At 35.3% G+C, this 23858-nt stretch overlaps 1 protein-coding gene across 1 annotated transcript in view; it reads right to left on the bottom strand.

Moving 5' to 3' along the window:
* Nucleotides 1–22898, bottom strand: part of KCND2 (potassium voltage-gated channel subfamily D member 2) — a gene marked incomplete at both ends in the record, with an annotated part of 521297 nt that extends 498399 nt beyond the window's left edge. The window contains one exon of the mRNA XM_080701486.1: nucleotides 21784–22898. Within this exon, the coding sequence (XP_080557612.1) occupies nucleotides 21784–22898 (1115 nt within the window). The remainder of the gene's footprint in view (nucleotides 1–21783) is intronic.
* Between the last annotated feature and the right edge of the window lie 960 nt (nucleotides 22899–23858).

Below are 23858 nucleotides of genomic sequence, written 5' to 3'. Positions count from 1 at the left end.
AAATATTCATTTCAAATGTATTTCAATGTAATTATTTCTAAAATGAAAATTCATATCAAAGCACATTCTATAGTATTCTTAAAAACATATGATTCAGACGGGCGTGGTGGCGCACGCTTGTAATCCCCGCACTTGGAAGGCAGAGATAGGAGGATCGCGCAGGTTTGAAGCTAGCCACGCGCGCTGGCTTAGGAGACCCTGTTTCCAAATAAAAATGTAAAAATAGGTCTGGGAGTGTAGCCCGGAGGTAGAAGGGCTTCCAGGAACCCCAGTACCACCAAAAACAAACAAACAACAAAAAAAACCCATATGATTCATAGATTTATGTTGTGCCTCGTTTAAAACCATTGCAGATATGTGGGATCTTTAACTATTTGGAAAAAACACTGATTATGTTTTAGACAAAAGGAATAGGAATTAGCTAGAAAGTTGGTTTGCAAGCATTTTAGCTATTTCTCCTCATTGCTAGGAGGGGTCTAAAAGAAGAAAAGGAGCTCTTGTATAAGAGAAAGCACATTAAAGTTCAAATGTCCTTGCAATTTCTTAACTTGAGAATTAATGGTTAACTACAATTAATCATTTAATTGTAGTCAACTCCAGCCAACACTAATCATTTCAGAGCATGAAACAGATTCTCACTAATTTTATTTTGTATGAATGCAAATATATTTTTAAACAGCATCCAGGCTGTGCAGTCAGCCAGTGATAATAGACAGAATTTAAAATCACAGTTCTTGGGTGTAAAATCCCAGATTTGTGAACAATTTAATCTCTCATACATATCTTTCTTCACAGTGCCAAGTATATATTGCCTGGCACATAGGAAGAGTCAATACATTGAATCAACTGAAATAAGGGTTTTATGTTTACTTGTTAGACTTATATGTGACTACACATTTCTTCTGCTCTTTCCTCTGTTTCTGGACATCATATTTGTTTCTGCTAAAGAACAATATTCAGGTATGTTCAATTATATGCAACAGCTAGTGCTTATCAATGTATATACCTTTTACCATTGGTAAGAAATGATTACAGATAAGTGTACTACACAGAGATCAAATAATATCATGCCATATAGCATACATTAGTGTGGAAGGTAAAGTATTAAAACCATAAAACAAGGCCAAATGCCACTGAATACTTTCTGTCCCATTTTTCTAAAGAAACCATACTTCTCTACCTTTATCAATGAATTGGGTGTTTATACATACAGTAAGACACTTTTAATTTATTTTTCATCTATTCCATGAATATATATTGATCATCTATGATAAATATATAATAAAATAAAAATTCAAAATGAAAACATAATTTATAAATGAAAGTATTATTACTCGTTCTATAATAATAACCTTCAAATCTATTCTTAGTAGAATGTAATAGGATTCAGAAAGTGAAGTGATTCTAGATTTTTGTTCAGTCAATATTCAGCAGATTTTTGAGAGCCAAATACATTTAATTATGCCCAAAATAGGTTCTGAATTTTATGCCATTGAGACTTGCTTATGCCAGATGAAGAAATTCTCTCTCCTATCTATGGCTAATACTAATTGGTCATGGTTCCATTGACAATGATCCAGAAAATGCCTGAGAATTCTCATTAGGAAGCACCCACATTTTAATAAGATTGGTGAATAATAACATATATCATCTATATGCACAGCAATAATATATTGCATGAGATTATATATGTATCATATACTAAATATGTATATAGATTTTTATTGTATGAGATATTAAGTGCTAGGCAGACAATATTCTCTGTCCAATGAGTTTACATTATATTTGGAAATGTTTTTTTATGCAAACCTTTCTTATGCTGCCTATAAAAGCTAAGAACACAGTATTTCCTGATGGCATAATTCTGGAAATTCTTATCTGAAGCTCAGAAGAATAGTCCAGGACAGATGAGTAAGCTATGATCTAACAGCAGAGATGAGAGAAGTAACAAAGATATAGGTGATTAGCTGATTTCTTTCAGTGGTTAAGTATCATAGATAAAGATCTTAAAGATATCTTTAGGAACAATCCACTGCCATATCAGGAATCAAAAATGTACAACTTTATTTCTAAATAATGTGTCTGTGTGTGTAGGTATTTGTGTTTGCCTGGGGATGGAATCCAGGGGCATTCTACCTCTGGGGTACACCCCCAGCCCGATTTTTTATTCTTTATTTTGAAATAGGGTCTCACTACGTTGCAGAGTGCCTCACTAAGTAGCTGAAGCTGTCCCCAAACCAGGATCCTCCTGTCTCAGCCTCCCAAGTACTGGGATTACAAGCATGGACCACCACACCTGGCTCCTATTTTTAATTTTTTATTTTTGAAACAGGGTCTCACTAACTTGCAGAGGGCCTCACTAAATAACTGAGGCTGGCCTTGAAGTTGCGATCCTCCCTAATATATGTTAAATCAAAAATGCATCTGTGAAATTTTAATTTTACATGTAAATATTTATATAGCAGAGAATGTAGCTGAAGAAACTATTGTGAATGTTTCTAAAATTTAATGGAATTTTATTTGGCATCTATGATCCACAAAGCCATATTTTAGGCATTGTTGTAAAACCTGTGGAAGTGATTTCCACTAAAGCTTGAGGTTTTGTGAAGATAGAACTTTCATCAGCAGGTTCCTGAAACACAAGGCTGTGGGTAGAGTGTTATAGAACCAGAGATTTTTGTTTGTTAGTTTGTTTCCCAGAGGAAAAAACAAATGAATGGAAACATAACATGAGCTCAGAAACAAGTTATTAAAAAGAGACTGTATGTGAAGTTTTTCAATAAAACAGATCCCTCTGGCTCAATTGAAATAAAGGTGAACAAAAATCACAGACCCAAACAAACCCTGGAGTAAAAGTTGGAAGTCCTTCTGATCTTAATATTCTAGATTTAAGCAGCAGGTCAGAACTTTAAGCATCGTACATTTGCCTGATGCTCATGTCTGGCCTAATGTGCGGAGAAAGGACGAGAGCTATTCTTGGCAATTTCACTGACCCGTTCTGCAGGGAGATAAGAGGACATGTTCATTTTGTGGCTCAAATCTTTGATAGGAGCATAAGGTTCTTATACTAGAACACCAAGGACATGAGATTGAGCACATACATTTTTGTCCTTGTTGTTAAATTTTTTTTATATTCTTCCAGAAAAACGCCACATATCAAAATTCAGGTTTGTTTTTGAGAACATATCCTCTTGCTTTTTGTTCTTACTTTAAATAAAAGAGTTTGCTTGAGATTACATATATATTTGTTAGCCTTTGCTATCTGAACTTAAACATATTTTTTAGTGATGAGGTCTTATTTTGGTTTCATCTTTTCCCACTTCATTGAATGATTCTTTATCATATTTTTATTTATATCTCTTGCCAGTGGAAATCAAGGAGTCAATGTGTGAAATCAAAAGCACTGCTCATGTCCATGGGAGATAGCCACAGAACAGGGCATAATAAATGCATATTCTTTTCTTTGCCTCATTTTAAGAGTAAGATCATGTTCGTACACACTCCTTTCCCCCTTCCTTTCTATTCTTTCTCTCTCTTCCTCTCTTTTATCCTCTCATTCTTTACTCTTCATTTGACTACAGGTTTCCTCTTGTTATCAAACTGGTGTTTTGAATTCCTGTAGCCACACTTAATTAGATAGTATCCTCCACAGTGGGAAGTACATTTCGACTCCTAACTACACTAATCCTAAACCAAGTTTTCTTAAAATAGTTTTCATATCTAGACCTTGTGGGGAAAGGTATATTACATACTTTCCTATGTCTACCAGAAAAGAACACAAAGTCATTTTAGCCAGGGTAACAGGCGTGCAAAGCCAATTAAAAAGCTCAAAATCAAATGAGCCCTTCAGTAGTTTTTACATAAAACTTCCCTTATGCTCAATTATAATCTAAGAATCCACCAGTAATTTGTTTTCTATCTTTAGGTCCTGCACAGTTGAGATTCTTTACATGTGATTAAAAATTATCCTCTTTGGAAAGATTCAAATCTACTTTCTGTTTATATAGAAGAAGAAAAAGTAGCAAAGAAGAAACAAAATTACCTAAAAACATTCAAGTCTTTTGAGACTTTGTCATTATACTTTGTGTCTTACTTTATATAATCTATTCCTTTCTTTAGTAGTTTCAATCTAACTTTGTTACATATTGTATTGTGCTCTGATACACTAACTTGTATCTCTACTAAGGAAAGCTTAAGTGTGTGTGTATAGCACTTTAGTTCTTTCTCTAGTTTTTATTTATTTATTCATGTATTTATTTGTAGTACTGAGGGTTGAATCTGGTGTGTTCTGTCTCCAAGCTACACCCCCAGCCCTATTTTTAATTTTTTTTTTATTTTTAAACAGGGTCTCACTAAGTTATGGAGGTTCTCACTAAGTACCTGAGGCTGGTCACAAACCTACAATCCTCCTGTCTCAGTCTCCCAAGTACTGGGATTACAAGCATGTGCCACCATGCCTGGCTAGATCATATTTTTAAATCGTGTGTTTTTAACTCCTTTCAAATTTCTAATTCAAGTCAATTCTAACTCAGGATGATATTAGAGATAGTATAAGCATACATTCTTTCAGATCAGTTGTTTACAAAATGTGATGCAAGGATAAAAATATGAATGGCAGGGTTCCTACCCCTGAACTGTCTTATGTCAACCCCAGGAATCTGCAGTTTTAGTTAATGTCCCAGGTGATTGTAATTTTGGTGGTCCTTATTCTACACTTATAGCTCTAAATTTGCTGAAATCTACGATATCTGATGGCTTTTAATCAAGTTTATAATCCTAGTACTTGGGAGGCTGAGACAGGAAGATCACAGGTCCACACCCAGCCTCAGCTACTCAGTGAAGCCCTTTGCAACTTAGTGAGATGAAGAATTAAAAACAGGGCTTTATTTTGAAAGTGTATCAGTTTGAATCCCCAGTACCGCAATATGTGTGTATAATATATGTATGTATAATATAATATACACATATATATTATTATCACATATATTATTACATGTTATTATATATTATGTATTTTTATGAATATATTACATATATTTTATATGTATATATATTTTAATCTCTACAATAGAAATGCTAACTACCCTGTTTTGTTCATGACACACTGTAAAGAGGCACTGAATTATTACACTGGACCCCATAAATAACTACAACTAGAATAATAATTCATAAGATATTCCTCAGTACTCTGTGAAATTTTTAGTGCAGACACAACTCGTTTTATTACCTGCTTATAAATATCTATGTGACAAATTCCTATTAGACCTTACTTTTCTAAAAATCTCTTCATGAAGTAAGATATTTTTATCTTGGAAAATAGCTGTGAAACGCACTACGTTTTTTCTTTCCTTTGGCTGACAGTAAGTTCAGAGTTGATGTTATGTTCAGTGATGCTTTGTTTAACCAAACCTCTATTCTTCATTTTTCCTTCATCGTTATTATTTTATACTTATTTAATTCAGGTTGACTTCACATTAAGTTGTTTCAAAAACTCCTTTTCAAATTTTGTTTAGAATTTTATGGGGGTATAATATGATTACACATCATAGTGAGAATCAGAGTGATACATTCCTTTATGTAACAACCTTTCTTGGTGTGGCTCTCTACTCACCCCATCCTGCTACCCCTCCCACTTTTCATATATGCTAGTAAGATTGTTAGTAATACCTTGATATTATAGATATAATGTCATTTGGTCTGTTGCCTTCCTCCAGCCTTTCTCCAGCCTTCCTCCAGCCTTCTCTAGCCCTTCCCCTCCTGCCTTCCCCGATGTAGCTTCACTATTCTACTGGTCTCACTGATTATTTTCATGTAGTCTGTTTTCTTTCCTATTTCTCTCTGGCTTCCATATATGAGAGAAAGCATACAACCTTTGGCATTTCTGAGACTGCCTGATTTCACTTAGAATAATGTCTCTCTAGTTCCATCCATTTTTCTGCAAATGACGTAATTTTGTTCCTGTTTATGGCTTAGTAAGATTTCATTGTATGTAATGAATGAATTTCATTGTGCCATATTTTCTTCACTCATCTTTTGATGGACACCTAGGTTTTTTTCCATAATTTGGCTATTGTGAATTGTGCTACCATAGGGTATGTGACACTATGCTAATTTGAATTCTTTTTGAAAGTTGCTGATGAATGGTATCACAAGATGGTTTCATTCCTAGTCTTATTTTTGTGTGTAGCATTGGGGATTGAACCTAGGGACATTCTATCTCTGAGCTATATGCTCAGCTCCATTTTATTTTAATTTTGAAACAGGGTCTTCTACTTACTGAGGATGTCCTCAAACCTACAGTCTTCCTATCTCAGCCTCTCAGGTACTTGGAGCACAAGCATCGGATAGCACACCCAGTACTATCCCTAGTATTTTGAGGATTGACAAATTTTTAAAAAATGGTGAAGAAATTATTAAGCATGTAATTTTGAAACAAGCTTGTCAGAGACATAGGAGTTTATAACTTGATAACATAAATTAATTAAATTTTAAATTTTCAACCCCCAAAAGTATTAGGTGATTCAGAATAAGTTTTTAAATAAGAAATACATCACTTATTATGAGTCATCTTTCAGCAATCATTTCCTGATGAATTGCCAATTGGTGGCATCCACTAAAAATGTTTCTTATGCAAGGTAAATATGAACTAGCTTTAATATTAAATTTAATATCACATATTTTACAAAATAACATAATATCAACACCTCATGTAGCAACTATGTACTAAGTAATATTCTAAAAATGTAAATACGTATGCTTAAATTCTGCAAAAGCCTTAACCTATTTATATAGATAAGAAATCTCAGGCAATTAGAGTTTAAATGATTTGATTGAGATCACTGAGCTGTCAGATTAAAGAAGTGATATTTAAATTTAGGCAGTTTCTCATTTATTATCCTATATAATTTAGATGTTTTTGAGTGAATCATTAAAGGGTTATTAAAAGAAGCCATGTAATTTTTTTTTCAGTACTGGATTTTGAACCCACAGGCATTCTACCTCTGAGATACACCCCCAGAACTATTTTTTTATTATTTTTATTTTGAAACAGAAAAGTTTAAGTTGGAGAGAGCCTCACTAAGTAGCTGAGGCTGGCTGAGAACCTACGACACTCCTTTGTCAGCCTCTCAAGTACTGGGATTTACAAGTGTGTGTGCCACCACGCCCTGCTTAGGAAGCCATGTAATTTTAAATTACATCTAGTAATGTTTTATAGAAAATGGAAAAGAAAGGTCCTGATACCAGAGTCTTATTTTAGCAGATCCTTTTTAAAAGTATATTTATTGTAAACCACTCCAAAATGTATTTATAGTATTGAAATTAAATATATATAAATATATCCATATATTCACATAATTATTTACAAAGGTAAAAAGTGGTTTTTACTATCTCCCACCACCCAGATCTTTTAAATTATTAACATTAATAGTTTGTGTGTTTACAGAGAAAAACAAGAAGTACATATTTATCAACATATATACCTGTGCATAATAGTTTATATATTTCTACATTTTGTATTGCTGTATATATGTTTGTATTTCCTAAATATATACATAAGTTTGCATTATATATTCAAATATAGTTCAACAATATTTAATGTAACATGTAATTAGTATGATGGCTCATGCCTTCAATTCCAGTGCTTGGGAGGCTGAGACAGGAGTATCACAGGTTCAAAGACACCCTCAGCAATTTAGCAAGACTCTCAGAAACCTATCCAGCTCATAGTTAAAAACAAACCAAGGGCATTTTCATTCGAATTACCCCCCTGTGCCCCGCTCCGGCACAGGGCTGTAACTATCTCTATATTTCTATCTTTTTAATAAATAATTTAAAAAAACAAAGTTTTTGAAAAGCTAGGGATGTGACTTAGTGGTAGAATGTCCCTGGACTCAATCCCAATCCCAATCTCTGGACTCAATCTCAGTACCACAAAACATCTAATAATAAGCAATATCTACCGACCTAGAAATTATGCACTGAAGATTATAAAAAAAATATAAAACTAAAAATAAATGAGTGGTCAGTGGAGTATTGTTTAAATTTATTTAGTTTGGCTTAAAAGAGCTTATTTTAGAAGATATTGCCACCATTTGCTACTTGACAAAAAATGCCTCCCCTAATTTTTTAATAAAATAATTTCACCTTTCATTTAAATTATTATGAGTGTATTTGGACTCTTTACATGAAAATAATGAAGTTCCTTGGAAAAATCGATAAGACACTTTACTTATCACTATTCCCGGGCCAAGCCAACCCTGAATAAAGTGCCCCATTTCCATAAAGAAGAGTTTATAACCACTTTCCAGATTACATTATTTCTTTTTGTTAGAATGTCTACTATCCTATAATCTTATTAAATTCATGTAATTTTAAAGCCAAAAGCAGAAATCCTACATTAAAAATAGGGACAACAGGTCAACATTTATATGTATAAATGTTGTATATGTATATACACATATACTTTATGCTAATTATGTTTTCAAACAACTGCCTTTTATTGCAAATATAAAAAATTATAATATTATTTATGAAGGATTGGAAATAATATTCATTTCAGTTCCCTCAATTAAGAATTTCCTGATATGGAAGCAATTTCCTTTTGATATTTGCTCTCATGTTCTATTTCAGTTATGTGCTCACTCCTGAATGCTTGTTTTCAAATTAGCTATTTTTTTTTACTAATCATAACAGTGTTTTGATAAATTAGACAATATGAATAGACTTAATGTAAATATTTTCCTGATTAAATATCTTTGCCAAAAGTCACACATAAGCCTTTTATAAAATACTATAATGAGCCCGACGTGGTAGCGCACCCTTTTAATTTCAGCATTTTGGAGGCTGAGACAGAAGGACCATGGTTTGTGGACAGCCTCAGCTACTTAGTGAGGCTCTCTGCAACTTAGTGAGACCCTATTTCAAAATAAAGAATAAAAAATAGGGCAGGGCATATAGTTTGGATGTCAAATGCCCCTGGGTTCCATCCCCAGACCTGCAAAAACAAAACAAAACAAAACAACCACTATAATGTATCAAAAAAGCAATTGAATATGAACTTGAATCCTTTGACTCTCATTCTTAATTTCATGAGAATAAATAATACAAAGCCTTATTAGACAGCTTCACATTCGCTGTTTTTCATACAACTAAACTTGGTAAGGATTTACCTCCAAATCACTAGTTAAATAAAACTCCAGTCATTACTGATTCACTTATATTTGCCATCTCTAAAAGATGATGGTAAAAGCCATACCAATGTAAACATTATTTTAATTTCTTCATACTAAATACTTGCTACATTGAATTCTGAGGAGGCTAGTAAGAGTGTCTATGCAATAACTTCAGAAATTTTATATTATCCTCTAAAGTTGACCATTCATACATATAATGTGCAATTTTACTCCAAGGTACGTGTGGGTACAGAAAAAATATTATACATCAAAATTTAAAAATCATTGCTCTTAAGAAAATCCTGGAAGCAACATGGCATCATCCAAATAGTTCAAAGAACTTGTGGTATATTCACGTGGCAGAATAGGATATTATAAAGCAAAGATGAATTACAGTGCATAAAAAACTATACGAACAAATACAACATAATATTAAATGGGAAAACTCATACGACTACATGCAGTATCATATCCTTTCATAAGCTATACAAAATCCCCCTATTAGAAATTTATTTTAATAAAGACACACATGGGATAGAGGATGATGGGGATCTTCAACAGAGAGAAGAGGCAATGAGAAAGATGGGAAGAGGAGGTGCATACAGTAGATACAGGTGAATGTCAGAGATACGTGTTATTTTAGGTGGCAGCTTCACATGTACACGTTATGTTATTAAAATTACTAACTATACAAATAAAATGGTGAAGTGGGTCATCCATAGATGAATGACAGGAGTGATACATGAAAAGGTGTAATAATGAGGTAAACGTGTGTGCCTGACATAAAACCAACAGGAATGCTTAGTTCTATCAGCTTTATGATCGAAGGCTTAGATTTTCAAATACATTTTATTTTCTTTATTTTTATCTTTAGTTTAAAAGGCAGACTGCCACGTGCAGTGCCTCATTGGGATGTGTCTGGAGTCTTGGAAGCTTGACTAAGGTTCTTTTTCATAATTTATCAATTTAGATTTATCTTGAATATTTCTTCTGAAATATTAGAAGGACCTATTTACTATCTAGTTTTCCAGCATACTTACTTTAAAAAATTCAAGGAAGTTAAGGGAGGAGTTTTCCCCAGGCAGGGATTAAAATGGCATTTTTATGTTTTTCAAAGTAAAGATATACTACTAAAATAACCCTAACTCTCAAAATATATCCTAAGTTACAATGTTTATAGAATAACTCGTTTCACTTGATTTTAACATGCATGTTCCTTTAATAAATAAAGCATAATGTGCAGTTTTAAAGCAATTCTGAACCTATTATCAGAACCTGAGACCCCCAACTTTTAAATTTCTGTTCATTTGACCATGCCACGTCAAATGATTTGACACTGAATTCACAGCCTGTTTTGAACTTTATTGATATCAAGTTAAAAAAATAACACGTATCACATTGTCTAAAAATCAAGGTTGCAACCTCCAATATAATAAGAAATTCTCTTCAGTTCTGACAGTTTAAAACAATTAGCAGTCGACCAGGGAGAGAATAATAATGTGACTCGTATTGCATTAATTTGCTTATATATGTTACATGTCCACAGTCACGCATTAGAAGTTGTATGTACGATTTAGAGTGACTGTTAGGTTTTTAGTTGTGTTATGAAAAAACTTTTAGACCTGCTTGATCTTAATGCTGTGTTGTTTATAATGTTTTCATAAGGTTAGAGATAGAGAAACAAATGTGGGGTGGGGGTGGGGTCCCATTGCAGTATACTCTAAACAGCATTCAACTTTGAAAGATTCTCCAGAAATCTAGCTTAGGTCCTTCTGCTAACTAGCTCTGTGATTTTTATGTAAGATTCATAACTACATTTCAACTTAATTTCTTAAATATAAGTAGGGTAATTTCTACGTGCTGTGTGAGTATGTATGTCCCCATCACTCTGAACTACATTATGATGTGAAACTACAGTACTCCAATACAAGTATACAGAAAAAAGAAGATTCTCTAAAATGATTTCAAAAGAGCCCTTAAAGTCAGAATGCCATGGTTTTAAGACCTGTGGACTGCCTACTGGGCATATTCTTTTCTAACTTAATTAAGTGCCTCAGGTCATTACAGGGTTGATGTAATTTAAAAATAATATATGCTTAACAGCATATGTGCTTTTCATTTCCAAAATCCCACCTTTGATAGAACTGACAACCTTTTCGTACATTTCGTAGTGTCCTAAAACAATATCAATGATAATTTTCCTTCCCCAAATTCATTAAAACGGCATGGGGTTAGACAGCCTTATTTTCCATAGAATAGAGAAGGGATATCGGGTCCACATTCAAAATAGAGAAAGGAAAATAATTGTGAGAGATTAATTGTCATTGCCCAACTTAACCACATGCAAAGTTCCAGGGATACCAGGACATGTTCCTTATAAGTCCTAGCTTGCTTCATCAATAATCCATCCTCTGGACAGAACTTCTGGGTAGGATGCACAATTATCTGAATGAAAGATGTTTTAACAGAGAAAACATAGCAAAGTGAGATGCCACACTGAATTACCTTAGATACAAGTATATACATTTGCATTTTTATGATGTTAATTCTTGCTTTTCTAATCCCAAGTCTCTCCAATTACCCATTTATGATTGTATTTAATCAGCAGCATGGTGATTCTTATCAAAGCACTCTCTAAGTTTTCATTATACATCTGCTATATGTGTAGTCCCAATTTGGTGTTTTAAAAATTCCTATTCTATGATATTCTTCATGAATTTTAAGACATATAAATGATTTTCTCTTTTAACCTCACAAAAATAAAACATCTGGAAAGAATATGTATATATATATATATATTCTTATCACATATGTACATGTTATATATAACATATATATTTTATAGTATGTATATATAGAGATAGATATATGTATATATCTATATCTATATCTATCTCTCTCTCTCTCTCTCTATATATATATATATATATATATATATATATATATATATATATAGAGAGAGAGAGAGAGAGAGAGAGGGAGAGGGAGAGAGAGAGGGAAAGAGAAGAAATAAAAAGCCTTTAAAGAGAATTTAAAATGTAGAATATCTTTGAACTCTAATATTAGAATTGACCACTATTAATCTGCAAAATTATATTCAAATTTTAAAAATTATCCTGTAGGTTTCATATCTATTTAACACTAACTTTTATCTTTTTAGCTAAAATATGAAATTCATTTTTTCTTTAGTTTTATCTTTGCCAATGAGGGTTAATTTAATACTGTATTATCATAAAATACTTCATTTTTAGACAATTTTATGAATGTCTGGATGTAAATTTTTAGCAAAAGTAAATACAACAAACTTAATGAAGGATGACAATCTTTCACAAGGAAGTTGATTTTTATTGGCCATTTAAAACTTTTTAAAAAGTCTTTCAGATCTGCTTATTTTAATACAGCAATCTTATTCTCTTTGCCATTCTCACATCTTTCCCTCTTTTGTTTCTTTCAGTCTAAGTCTGGCCTCAATTAGTAGGTTATTGCCTATGATAAAATGGCACTGCTCCATGGCTAAGGCGCTCTTATGACGTTCAGTTATTATTTCATTCCATGATCCACAATACACGAACACAGATCTTTTCCTGTGTTTGAACACTCAACTAGGTAATTAGCCTCAAAAAAGTGCAGACTCAAACATCAAAAGCCTCTGAACCCAGTTGGGAAGTCCAAAAGTAAAATTATATACAAAATGGCATTTTACTAATGTCAAGTGTAATTGCAACCAGAGAAGATGTAGACTTGAGAGCTTGAAAAGGCCTCTTGGAGAACCTCAATGCCAACACTGGTTCTCACAGGAGAAAACAAAAGGGCAAACATTCGAAGGGAAACTATAAAATCAGTTATATAACGGTACACAGAAATGAAGACATGGTTTCTAACCCCCAGGTTACTCATCAGTACCCGGCAATATTCCACACATTGAAATCTTACTGCTGAAGCTATTGGAAGGACTCAGATGTCCTCATTGGTCAGTTATGTCCTATATATACCTATATATTTTTTCTACCCAAATACCTTTCATATTCCACTTGCTACTTCACTCTATTCATTTAAATTACAATGCCATTAGACAGAATACTTCTTCTCGCCTTGACATCTTTGTATAAGCTCAACATCCTTGAGTTGAAAGGCCGAAGTCAAGTATGCTTTAAATTCATAACATTTATAGGGCAATCATGACAAAAGTGGAAAATTCTACATCTGACTTCATGTGACAGGTTGTAGCCAAAACACAGGTGCACTAAAAATATTTTTGCAAAATTACCTTCAGCCTCTGTGTATAGGATGCATATGAAAATAAATAAACTTTGTGCTTAGGCTTGGATTGCATCCCTAGAATAATTCATTATGAACATGCAATAATATAAAATTTAAAAGAATATCCTTCTGGTGCCAAGCGTTTTGGATGAGGGTTATACGTAACTTTTACTCCTTTCTTCTCCCTCTAAAGCTCTTCATTCAGGTCTTTACAGATTCACTTCATTCTTTCAATTAACCATCAGCTCAAATGTCATCCTCTTGGAACTGCCTGATCTGTCCCCTCTCCCACATAGTCGGCTTCTTATCAAAATTGATTTCTTTCATAGCACTCATTATAACACCTGGTATTATAGATCATATTTATGTAGTTAGTTATTGTCTGCCTTTCCCACTATCCTACTTAAGTTTGAAAGTGGCCCTATGTTTATTGCTGTGGTCAACAACAGGTAATGTGTGATCCACAGAAGTCTGTTAAATTGAACTCTGTGTGTCACTTTTTGATATCTTGAGAGTATAAGCTACCGCTGTTACTTTGTGTCTCCAAAAGCAGCATTACTGGTATTCTTCAAAGTGAAGAAAATGAGAAAGATGGGTAAATTACATCCATATAACAGAATAAAAAAGACAGGACCTTTTACTTTTAGAAAAAAACCTTCCCATCTTATTTGACACGATCTCAATTGTCGTCCTCTTTCAATGTTATTTCATCTCATTATTAACTTCTGATAACTCACTCCCTGCACACATTTTATGATTCATATTTTCTTTACATAACATGCTTGTGAAAATTCCCGAGGGAAAAATAGATTGTACTGTTCCAGAATATGTACCTACAACTAAGCTTCTATTTTGTATACTCTTTAATTCCAAAGAATGTGCATTTCTTCCTGAAAAAAATGCATCTATATTTAATGCCATTTATAGATAATAGTTCAATATGTTTGTGCATAAATTAGTTGACAAACATTAACTGTAACCTTAACAGAAAAGTTAGTTATGAATGAAAAAAAAGAAAAGAAGCCTCAGTTCCTCCAGTTAAAAAAGGAAAAGGGGGAATGGAATTATAGTACATTAGGATACAAAATGCTCAAATAATAAATTTCAATATTTTAAAAGGAAACAAAGCAAATTTGTGGTTAAGAATAGTAGATTATTGCTTATGTTGAGATGGTGTTGCTCCATGGCTAAGGACCGCTCCATGACACACAGGTATCTACTTATTCTATGTTCCAAACATAGTAACATAGATCATTTGCTACATTTGAGCACCAAACTGGGTAATAAACCTCAAAAGTGTGCAGACTCAAACCTCCAAAGCCTTGCAGTCTAGTCAGCTAAGGCAAGATGTAGAACCATAAATTATATTCAAAATGCTACTTAACTATCATGAAGTGCAACCATAGATGATATAGGCTTGGGAGGCCAAGAAGCCCTCAGGAAGATGGTGAATGTAAGGGCTGTCTTTCAGAAAAGAAAACTACTGGGCAAAACACTCAAATGGAATCTACTAAATAAAGCAAAGAACTATATAACATACATTTAAACCATACAAAAGTGCACAGAAACCTAGAGATGGTGTTTCACCTCGGGTTCCTTTTCAATATCAGAAAATATCCCACACTGGCAAATGTAGCTGCTGAACTAGAGAGAGAACAATACTAGTGTTCTCTCCCCATATCATCTACCTATCTATTTATACATATATGTTTGTACTCAGAGAACAAGATGAAACATACGGAGAGTGGTGGGGACAATGTGAATGGATTCATCATTACAGCTCTAAAGATAAAAAATTATACTTCCTTGCCAGTGAAAGTTCTTCTCACCATTATTGTTCTTTCAATGCAAGAGAAGTTAAACTATGTTTTCAGCAACTCACAGGCCAAATCTTTGTAGGTAATTTCAGCATAATAATTGATTTACTTTCTTTTTCATCAGGCCCAGGTACCATTAAAGAGTTTGCCCGCAAGTGGCCTAAAAGTTCACTGGATGAGAGCACAAGGTGATGTTATGTTTACACAATCATCATGTTAAACCCCAGTGCTATGTAAATAAATGCAGAGCCAGCAGTGATACTGAGAAAAGAGGAAAAAATGAGCCAGAGAGTGGAGAAATAAGAGTGAAATGCATTTCTTAATGGGATAAACATCCAACTTATTCTTTATTTCTGCACCATCAGAAGCAATCCCCAGATAATTATTATAGCACATTTCTAAATAATTCAGAAAATCTTCAGAAAAATTAGGTAAAAGTAAAATTTTCAAAAGTATTGTTACTATTTCATTGCATTGCTCTGGCCAACCCACAAAATTCTTGTATGTGTAAAGTGATAACATTTAAATATGATGGCTAAGGTTTCTTTAAGTAGGAAATGAACAATCAGTAAGAAATTTGTACTTCAGTAACGCATGTTCACATATGAATATAATTAGAGTGAGGTTAAGAATTAAATTATGTAACCACAAAAACAAAATAAGTTTAGTATGAAGTTAATCATTAGGCTAAAGAAAAGTGAAAAAGAACAGCATGCCAGACCCAATGAAAATCAAACATATTCTCTTCTCTAGGGTACCATATTAAGATACAAATACCTTTGTCCGGCAAGCAATAACTGCTCAAGTTTTAAATGCTAGGAAAAGCCGGGCGTGGTGGCGCACACTTGCAATCCCTGCGCTTGGGAGGCGGAGACAGGAGGATCGCGCAGGTTCGAAGCCAGCCGCGCTGGCGTTAGAGACCCTGCTTCAAAAATATATAAAATAGGTCTGGGAGTGTAGCCCGGAGGTAGAAGGGCTTCCAGGAACCCCAATACCTAAAAAAAAATTCTAGGAAAATAAACATTTAAATAAATTTCTTTGCCGATTATCATTTCTAACTCAAACTCGTAACTACAACAAAACGAAGAAACTTTAGATTCAGCTACCTTTATGTCTAAACTAATGGACTCCAGTTTACATATGTCTACATGTTCTTAAAAGTCCTGTTTAAACTTCCCTCAATTAACATTTCCCATAAAGAACTTTACGAAATATGGTAGTATTGTAGTAAGCCAAAATAAAAATAATTATTAGCCATAGTAGGGCTCTTCATCAGAGATAAATTTTGTTATTTCCTGCCCTTTAAGGATTGTTTGATTAACACATTTTCAATATTTATATATAAACTCTGACACATGGAATACAACTGCATTTATTTTTATTAATAGATGGGTAAGTTGAAAGTCTCCACACAAAATGATTTTTGCAAAATATGCTTCTAAAAGTCCCCAGAAATTGTAATCAGAAGAGTGACAAAGAGAATGCTATTTGAAAACATTTTTATCCTTTTTCATAGTATATATTTATAACATATCATATATCATAGATATGATGTGTATATGGTAAATTCCTCTCAAATTACACCATTCTAAAATAAAAGAAATATCCTCTTTTAAAATTATATAATTCCAGCTACTTGAGAGGCTGAGGCAGGAGGATTACCAGTATAAGGCTAGCTTTACTCCTTATGGTCACCCTATTTCGAAATGAAAAATAAGGTCTGAAAATGTTCTTCAGTAGAATGTTCTTGGGTTCAGTTCCTAGTATTAAAGGAAAAAAAAATGTGATGAAATCCATTTTCCTATATTTTTTTCATTTTCTCTCGATTGAACCCTAAAATTAAAACTAAAATATGATAAGCTAGCTTTGGAGAGGTTTATAAACAGATTAATACACTAAGTTCTTTTAGAGCAAAAATGTAATGTTTTTCAGAAATAAGAATATTTTTTCTATTTTGTGGTACTGAAGACTGAACTCAGGGTCATTTTACATTCTAGCTACACCTCCAGCCCTATTTTTATTTTTGGTTTTGAAACAGTATCTGGCTAGGTTACTGAGAATTCTGGCTAAGGTTTTGAGGCTCTCTCCTCAAACCTACGATCCTCCTGCCTGAGTCTCCCAAGTACTTGGATTACAAATATGCACCACCAAGCCCAGCAGAACATGACCTGTGTAGGCAAGAGCACAAAATTTCCAACTACTTGGCAGGCTGATCCAGGAGAATCACAAATTTGAGGCTATAGTGGGCAACTTAGTGAGGCCCTAACTCAGAATACAGTTTTAAAGAGGGCTGGGGATATAGCTCAGTTGTAGAACACTTCCCTAGCATGTGTGAGACCTTGTATTAAATGGCCAGAAAGGCAAGCAGGAAAAGAAAAATCACAAAATCCATTCTAAACATGAACTTTACAGAAATGCCACAGAGCAGCTTTCTTTTCCATATTGAAAACTTTGATGAAAACAACTTGTTTTTAAAATTAAAGAAGAGGTGTAGATCACAGAAATGGCATTTCAAAAGTTCTTAGATCTATACTATTTTTTAAAGCAGTCTTAAAAAAAAAAACTGTTTAAATGGTTAGTTACCATGACCAAGATACAAACAGTGTCTAACATAACAATAACTCCTCAAACTAATTAATATGTCACCTGATCTCACTTCTAACATCCAAGTCATGAGCATGAGGTACAATGACAAACAGAAGCTTGACCCTATTGAACACATTTTTAAATACTTAATTACTGGTGAACATTTGGAAGTTTCCTAAATTTAGCAGCATGTAAGTACTACCATCTGAATGACAAACACAGGATGTTATCTTCTAAAAGCTTTAGGACAAAAGAGTTTCAAGTTAATTTTCAACCAAAACCATATAAGGTAGTAATTGCTTTGTACTATGGAAAAGGGAATGGAGGTGGGTGGGAGGTAGGAGGGGTGCCCTGTGCAAATCAACAAATATGCCAAAAAAGGAAAAGGATGAACTGAAGGAACAGCAATACAGAGATACTCAGTATAAATATTTTAAAATAATTCTGACAACTTCTCTTTCGTTGATTTAAAAAAAAAACCATGCTTTTAATGTTTCATACTTCAGTTACAAAACAGACCGCCCTTCAACCTATATTTTAAAGCATTCATTTTATTGGCTGATTGAATAATTACTTATATAATAAGCATGTTCAAAGTATAGTTTAATGATATATTTGATATTTCAGGAAGCAACAATATGATTAGATGATGACAGAGTAGTTTCAAGACACACACACACAGTTCTTCCAATCAAAAACCCAAGTGAATATTGTTGAAAATAACCTTATTGCCGGGCTTGGTGGCACACCATTGTAATTCCCTTGCTTGGGAGGCGGAGACAGGAGGATCACACAGGTTCGAAGCCAGCCTCACTGGCTTAAGAGACCCTGTTTCCAAATAAAATATAAAATAGGTCTGGGAGTGTAGCCCGGAGGTAGAAGGGTTCCATCCCCAGTACCACCAAAATAAATAAATAAATAAATAACCTTAGAGGCCGGGTGTGGTGGAGCACATTTATAATCCCAGTGCTTGGGAGACTGAGACAGTAGGATTGCACAGATTCAAAGCCAGCCTACTCAGTGAGGCTCTCAGCAACTTAGTGAGACCCTGTTTCCAAATAAAACATGAAATAGGTCTGGGAGTATAGCCCAGAGGTAGAAAGCCTCTGGGTTCCACCCCCAGTACCATTTAAAAAAAAATAATAATAACCTTAGAAGTGGATGATCATTCTGCCAGTCCTCAATGTCAAAGCTCTGGGTTAGTTCTTAGTTAGAGAATGTTCATTTACGTTGGAACTCATGATAACCATTGATTAGGACCACTTTTTCACTTCTACTATCATTAACTGATGAACATTAGCAACATTTAAAATAATAGCCACATACAAAGCTCAGCATATATAATAGAAAAATCTTGATCATCTATCAAACACAGCTTGAGATTAGCTAACATTAGTACATATTTTCCAGAAAGTTTATACTTCACCCACTCTCTAAAACCACAGCATACGAGATAAATTCAGGCAATGGCTTCTGTTGAATATTTTCTATTCCTAAATAATGCTGTTGAGTCACAATGCAACCAAAGATAAGAGGCCAAAAAGACACTGCATGTAAGAAAAAGCTATTTCTCTAGGAGATTAAAATGCAACATATTTTATGCAAAAGTAAAGACATTTTCCTAAGAAACTTTACTATATAACACAAAGCACGTGCTTTGTTAAATGTCCATATGCACTCTCATTTTGATTACATAATTTCTACATCTTAAAAGTATGACTTCTTTTTCCATGCAAATCATTAATTAGCTTAATTTCCTGAAAATTCAAATTTTCAACTTCAGTGAATCTCAAAAGGAACTCGTATTTTGCTTCCAAATTCTGAGAGAGGGTATATATTCAAGCCTTCCAATCCACTTACCTATGAGACATGTGAACTAAATCTATGGCTTAGATATTACTCAGGCATTATGATTCAGTTCCTTAAGTCATTTCATAAAGCAAATATTTATAAGCATTTTGTCAGTATTATGAAAGGTGACATTAATGACTAATATTTCCTCCTTTTTTTTCTTGAAAACAAACATGAACTTCAAAATAAAGTAAATTTCGAAGTCATTTCTGGAAGCAAATGTTAAAATAATACCAAGTTCTCATGGCTGGAACAAAACTTTTATATAGAGAAATTTAGGAACTCTTCGAACTTAACTGTATTCAAGCACTAAGACAACATATAACATTAAAATGACTCACTGAGACCTAAGAAAAAACACTACCCTATACACCAAATTCTTAAACGTATATGTCCTTTTCTTCCTTTAATAAACAGTCTTTTTTATTCAGGTGTATTTCTAATTGTAATTTGTGATAGTGATTTGCACAACCCAGTTGTCCCATAATAATGATTTCAAATGACACAAAAACAATCCAAAAATAAACAAAATCTCCTTAAGAAAAAACACCTACAATGCTACGGTGTTCTGCATCCTTTTCATAATCTGACATAAAATTACCAAAAAGATAAAAGGGACATATAAGCAATAGAATATGGATTTCACTAATTCGTTTAGTAAAATTTACCAGTAGATCTTCAAAAACACATCTGGGACTAAATCAAAATCATAAGCATTGTATTTTACTTTACCATAATTTCTTAATTAACCAAATATTCCTCAAATAAAAACCTTCCATTAGTTGGCCATATGACAACATAGGAAATTCTGTTCAACACAATATATCTAACAAAATTAAGTTGAATTTAACTACAATATCATTTTGAGAAGCCAATGAAATTAGCCAGAAATCTAAAACTTAAAAAGCAGCCTAGGGAATAACTTTTTTTCTTACAGCCATACCAGATCCTTATTTGACTGATTAACTGTGCAGGAAAAGAAACATGAAACTAAAGAAAGGACATTAACATCACTTCCTGACTTATCTAAAAACTTATAAAAGCAAAAGGTTCCAACTATTTTAATTTATTAGATTATCTTATATGTAAAATGCTGCAACTTTCTGCAATTTGACTAACATTCTTAACCATTCTCTTTTTTTCTACCATCTAAAAAAAAAATCTTAGTGTTAGCTCTGAGAGTCTATTTTAAAGAACACACAAATTCAGAATATGCTCCTTCAGTCATAAAACTCCATACCCTTAAAATAAAAGAATGTAGAAAAGAATTCTGGGAGGAAAGTAGGACCCAGAATTCTAGATTGTAAACAGCCCCTGGTGACCATCAGTCTCACCACATACTGCTCTATCTACCATGTGAATTTAATGGGAGTGTTTCCACTGCCTGATGGGATCTGTAGCTTTTTAAAAAATGTGAGGATGATAGTCCTGTGTTTCCTTTTTTGAAACTGTGAACCTAGACTTTTAAATATCATTCCACCACATTTTGTAGAGATGATCACTTTCAGCCCTGATATTCTAAAACATAGCCCATCAGCTGTAACAAAAACTGCATATGTGTTATTAAGTGCATATATATCATGAAATATTTTGGTAACAATATATAAAATCTACTTTTTGTAATGTGAATGAGAACTATCTTTATAGGGCAAAATGTATGCCGTAGGTGTCCATCAGCAGGAAAATAATAGAGAAGCTTTTCATTTGACCGCACTGAAACACTTTCTAGACTTGGTCATATGCTTATTAGGACACAGATTTTTCTTTGTCATTATTGATCTAATAACATAATATAGCATAACATATAATGATATAATCTACATATATTCATATGTATTTTTAACATTTTGCTATATTCCGAAGTTCTAAAATATCTGTATCACTTTTAGACAGCAAGGTATTGTCTGAAAACACAACCCTCTAGTACCATACCCATTTCACAGATTACGACTTTTTCCAAACTGTTTAGATGTTTTCCTAAATCCATCAAGGGAAAAGAAAATCTTAATCCCTCTGGGCTATCAGAAAACCTTACCAGGTGGACCTTCAACTCACCCACATCCAACCTCCTTCCCCTTTCCCTCGATGGCACCTACCCTAGTGTTGTCATGGTGACGATGGTGTACCAAAACGCTGCGGGGATGCTGGTGAACTTGCTGGCTGAAGACCCCTTCTCTGCGTAGAACATAACTGTTGCGAAAATGATGATGGCCATGGTGAGCGAAAAGAGCAAGAAGCCCAATTCCGAGGCGCAGCTCTTGAGCGTGTACCCCAGGATGCGCAGGCCTTGCGAGTGGCGGGAAAACTTAAAGATCCTGAAGACTCGAAAGACTCGCAGTGTGACGAAGGCCCCGCTGACATCCTCATTGTCCGTCATCACCAGCCCAATGTAATAAGGTAGGATGGCCACCACGTCGATGATGCTCATGACGCTGCGCACAAAACGGTAGCGACTGGGCGCGGCAGCCAGGCGTAGCAAGTACTCCACGGTGAAGATCATGACACAGGCGGTATCCAAGCAGAAGAAGGCCACCGCATACCGCTCCCCGCAGGGCAGTTCTTTGATGTGGCCTGGGCTGGACCCACAGGGTACTGTTTCCACCACATTAGCAATGACCGAGACGGCGATGAAGAACCCCGTGACATAGTAGAACACCAGGGCCATGGTGCTGGTGTGGGGGTTCTCAAAGGCCCGCCAGACCCTCTGCCGCGCAGTCATGGTGGGCAGGGCACTCTCTCCCGTGTTGTCAGTGTCCGCATCGTCCTGTAGACGCTCCGCGTTCTCTCGCCTGCGGTCCTTGTACTCCTCATAACAGCAGTCGCCAATAATTTCTGGGATGAGGCCAAAGAAGGCCAATTCTTCATCGTAGGCAGAGATGCACTCATGGCGCGGATAGTGGAGCTTCCCAGTGCGGTAGAAATTCAGGATGTGGCGGAAGATGTCCGGGTCACGGTCAAAGAAATACTGCTGGGTTTCTGGGTGGTAGAAGAAGTCCCTCTCGGAACTGCCCAGCAGAGTGTCTGGATACCGTTCCAGGGTGTCCTGCCACGTCTGGAAACGGGTGCCACTCACATTCAGCACTATGAGGGCATCCTGAGTCCTCTTTCGCTCCTGCCTCGGGGGAGCTGGCATGGGCCCCGAGGCCACAGGCATCCACCCAATGGCCGCTGCCCTTGCGAAGGGCAGCCACGCTGCTACCCCGGCCGCCATGCTGTCTTGGAGTGGAGGCAACAAGGATAACGGCCTTGAACTGTGGTTCAACCAAAGTGGCACCAGCCACCCACTTGCTCACCTCCAAAAAACGCTGGGGAACCGGTTCAGAACTATCAGCTTTATTCCAAAGTAGGGCTCCTGGTCAAGTCAGTTCTTAGAAGGTCAGGTGTCTCTCACAGACAGGTGTTTGAGATAATAACAAAAACATAAAATAAAAATAAAAAAAAAAACGCAATGTCCAAACAATCACCTCCAATAGAACCTAACCCAACCTCGGCCAGCAGTGTGAGCAGGCCACCTCCTGGCACAAGGAAGCACACAGGTGACTTTAGATGCAGCAGTTTCTTCAAACAGGTGTCTAATTTTTCCCCTGGTGCAGTCTGGTTAATACGGGGCCAGTATATGGAGCAGGAGAGAGAAGAGGGAGAAGAGTCACCCAGTGGGATTCTTTAGGCGAATAAGGGAACCCTTCCACCTTCCCTTTATGCTCATTCAAACCTCCCCTTTCCAAGTAGCCCTTCCCGCCAAAGGAGTCTCAAAAAAAAAAAAAAAAAAAAAAAAGCGACCTGTTGTTGTAGCTTGGGAAATGCAGTCACAACCGCTGCCCCAGGTCTCCAGGAGTCCCGGTGCCTCCTCTACTCCTCTAGTTTTTATTTTTATTTTATTATTTTTTTTCCCCCGGAGATGGAGGTGATGCACCCCGGGCACTGCGGGGGGCGTCAAGATAGATCCTCCTTCCCCAGATCTACAAACACCCTTAGTGTCTGCCACAAGCGTTCTCCCGGTCGCCCTTCCACTCCCTTTCCAAGTTCAGCTCAGGTGCAGGGTGACAGTTACCGAGCCCGGGAGCTGGCAGCCGCCTCCGCCTTGGCGGCGGCAGCAGCAGCAGCAGCATCTGCCCGGGCGCAGATCGCGCCTCGCCCGCGGTACATACCTGGCCGAGTGCGCGCCGGGGCT

The sequence above is a fragment of the Muscardinus avellanarius genome (assembly GCF_963383645.1).
Source record: "Muscardinus avellanarius genome assembly, chromosome: 9".
In the NCBI taxonomy this organism is placed as follows: Eukaryota; Metazoa; Chordata; class Mammalia; order Rodentia; family Gliridae; genus Muscardinus; species Muscardinus avellanarius.
Note: the sequence above shows the minus strand (reverse complement) of the source record. Positions and strands in the feature narration are given on the sequence as shown.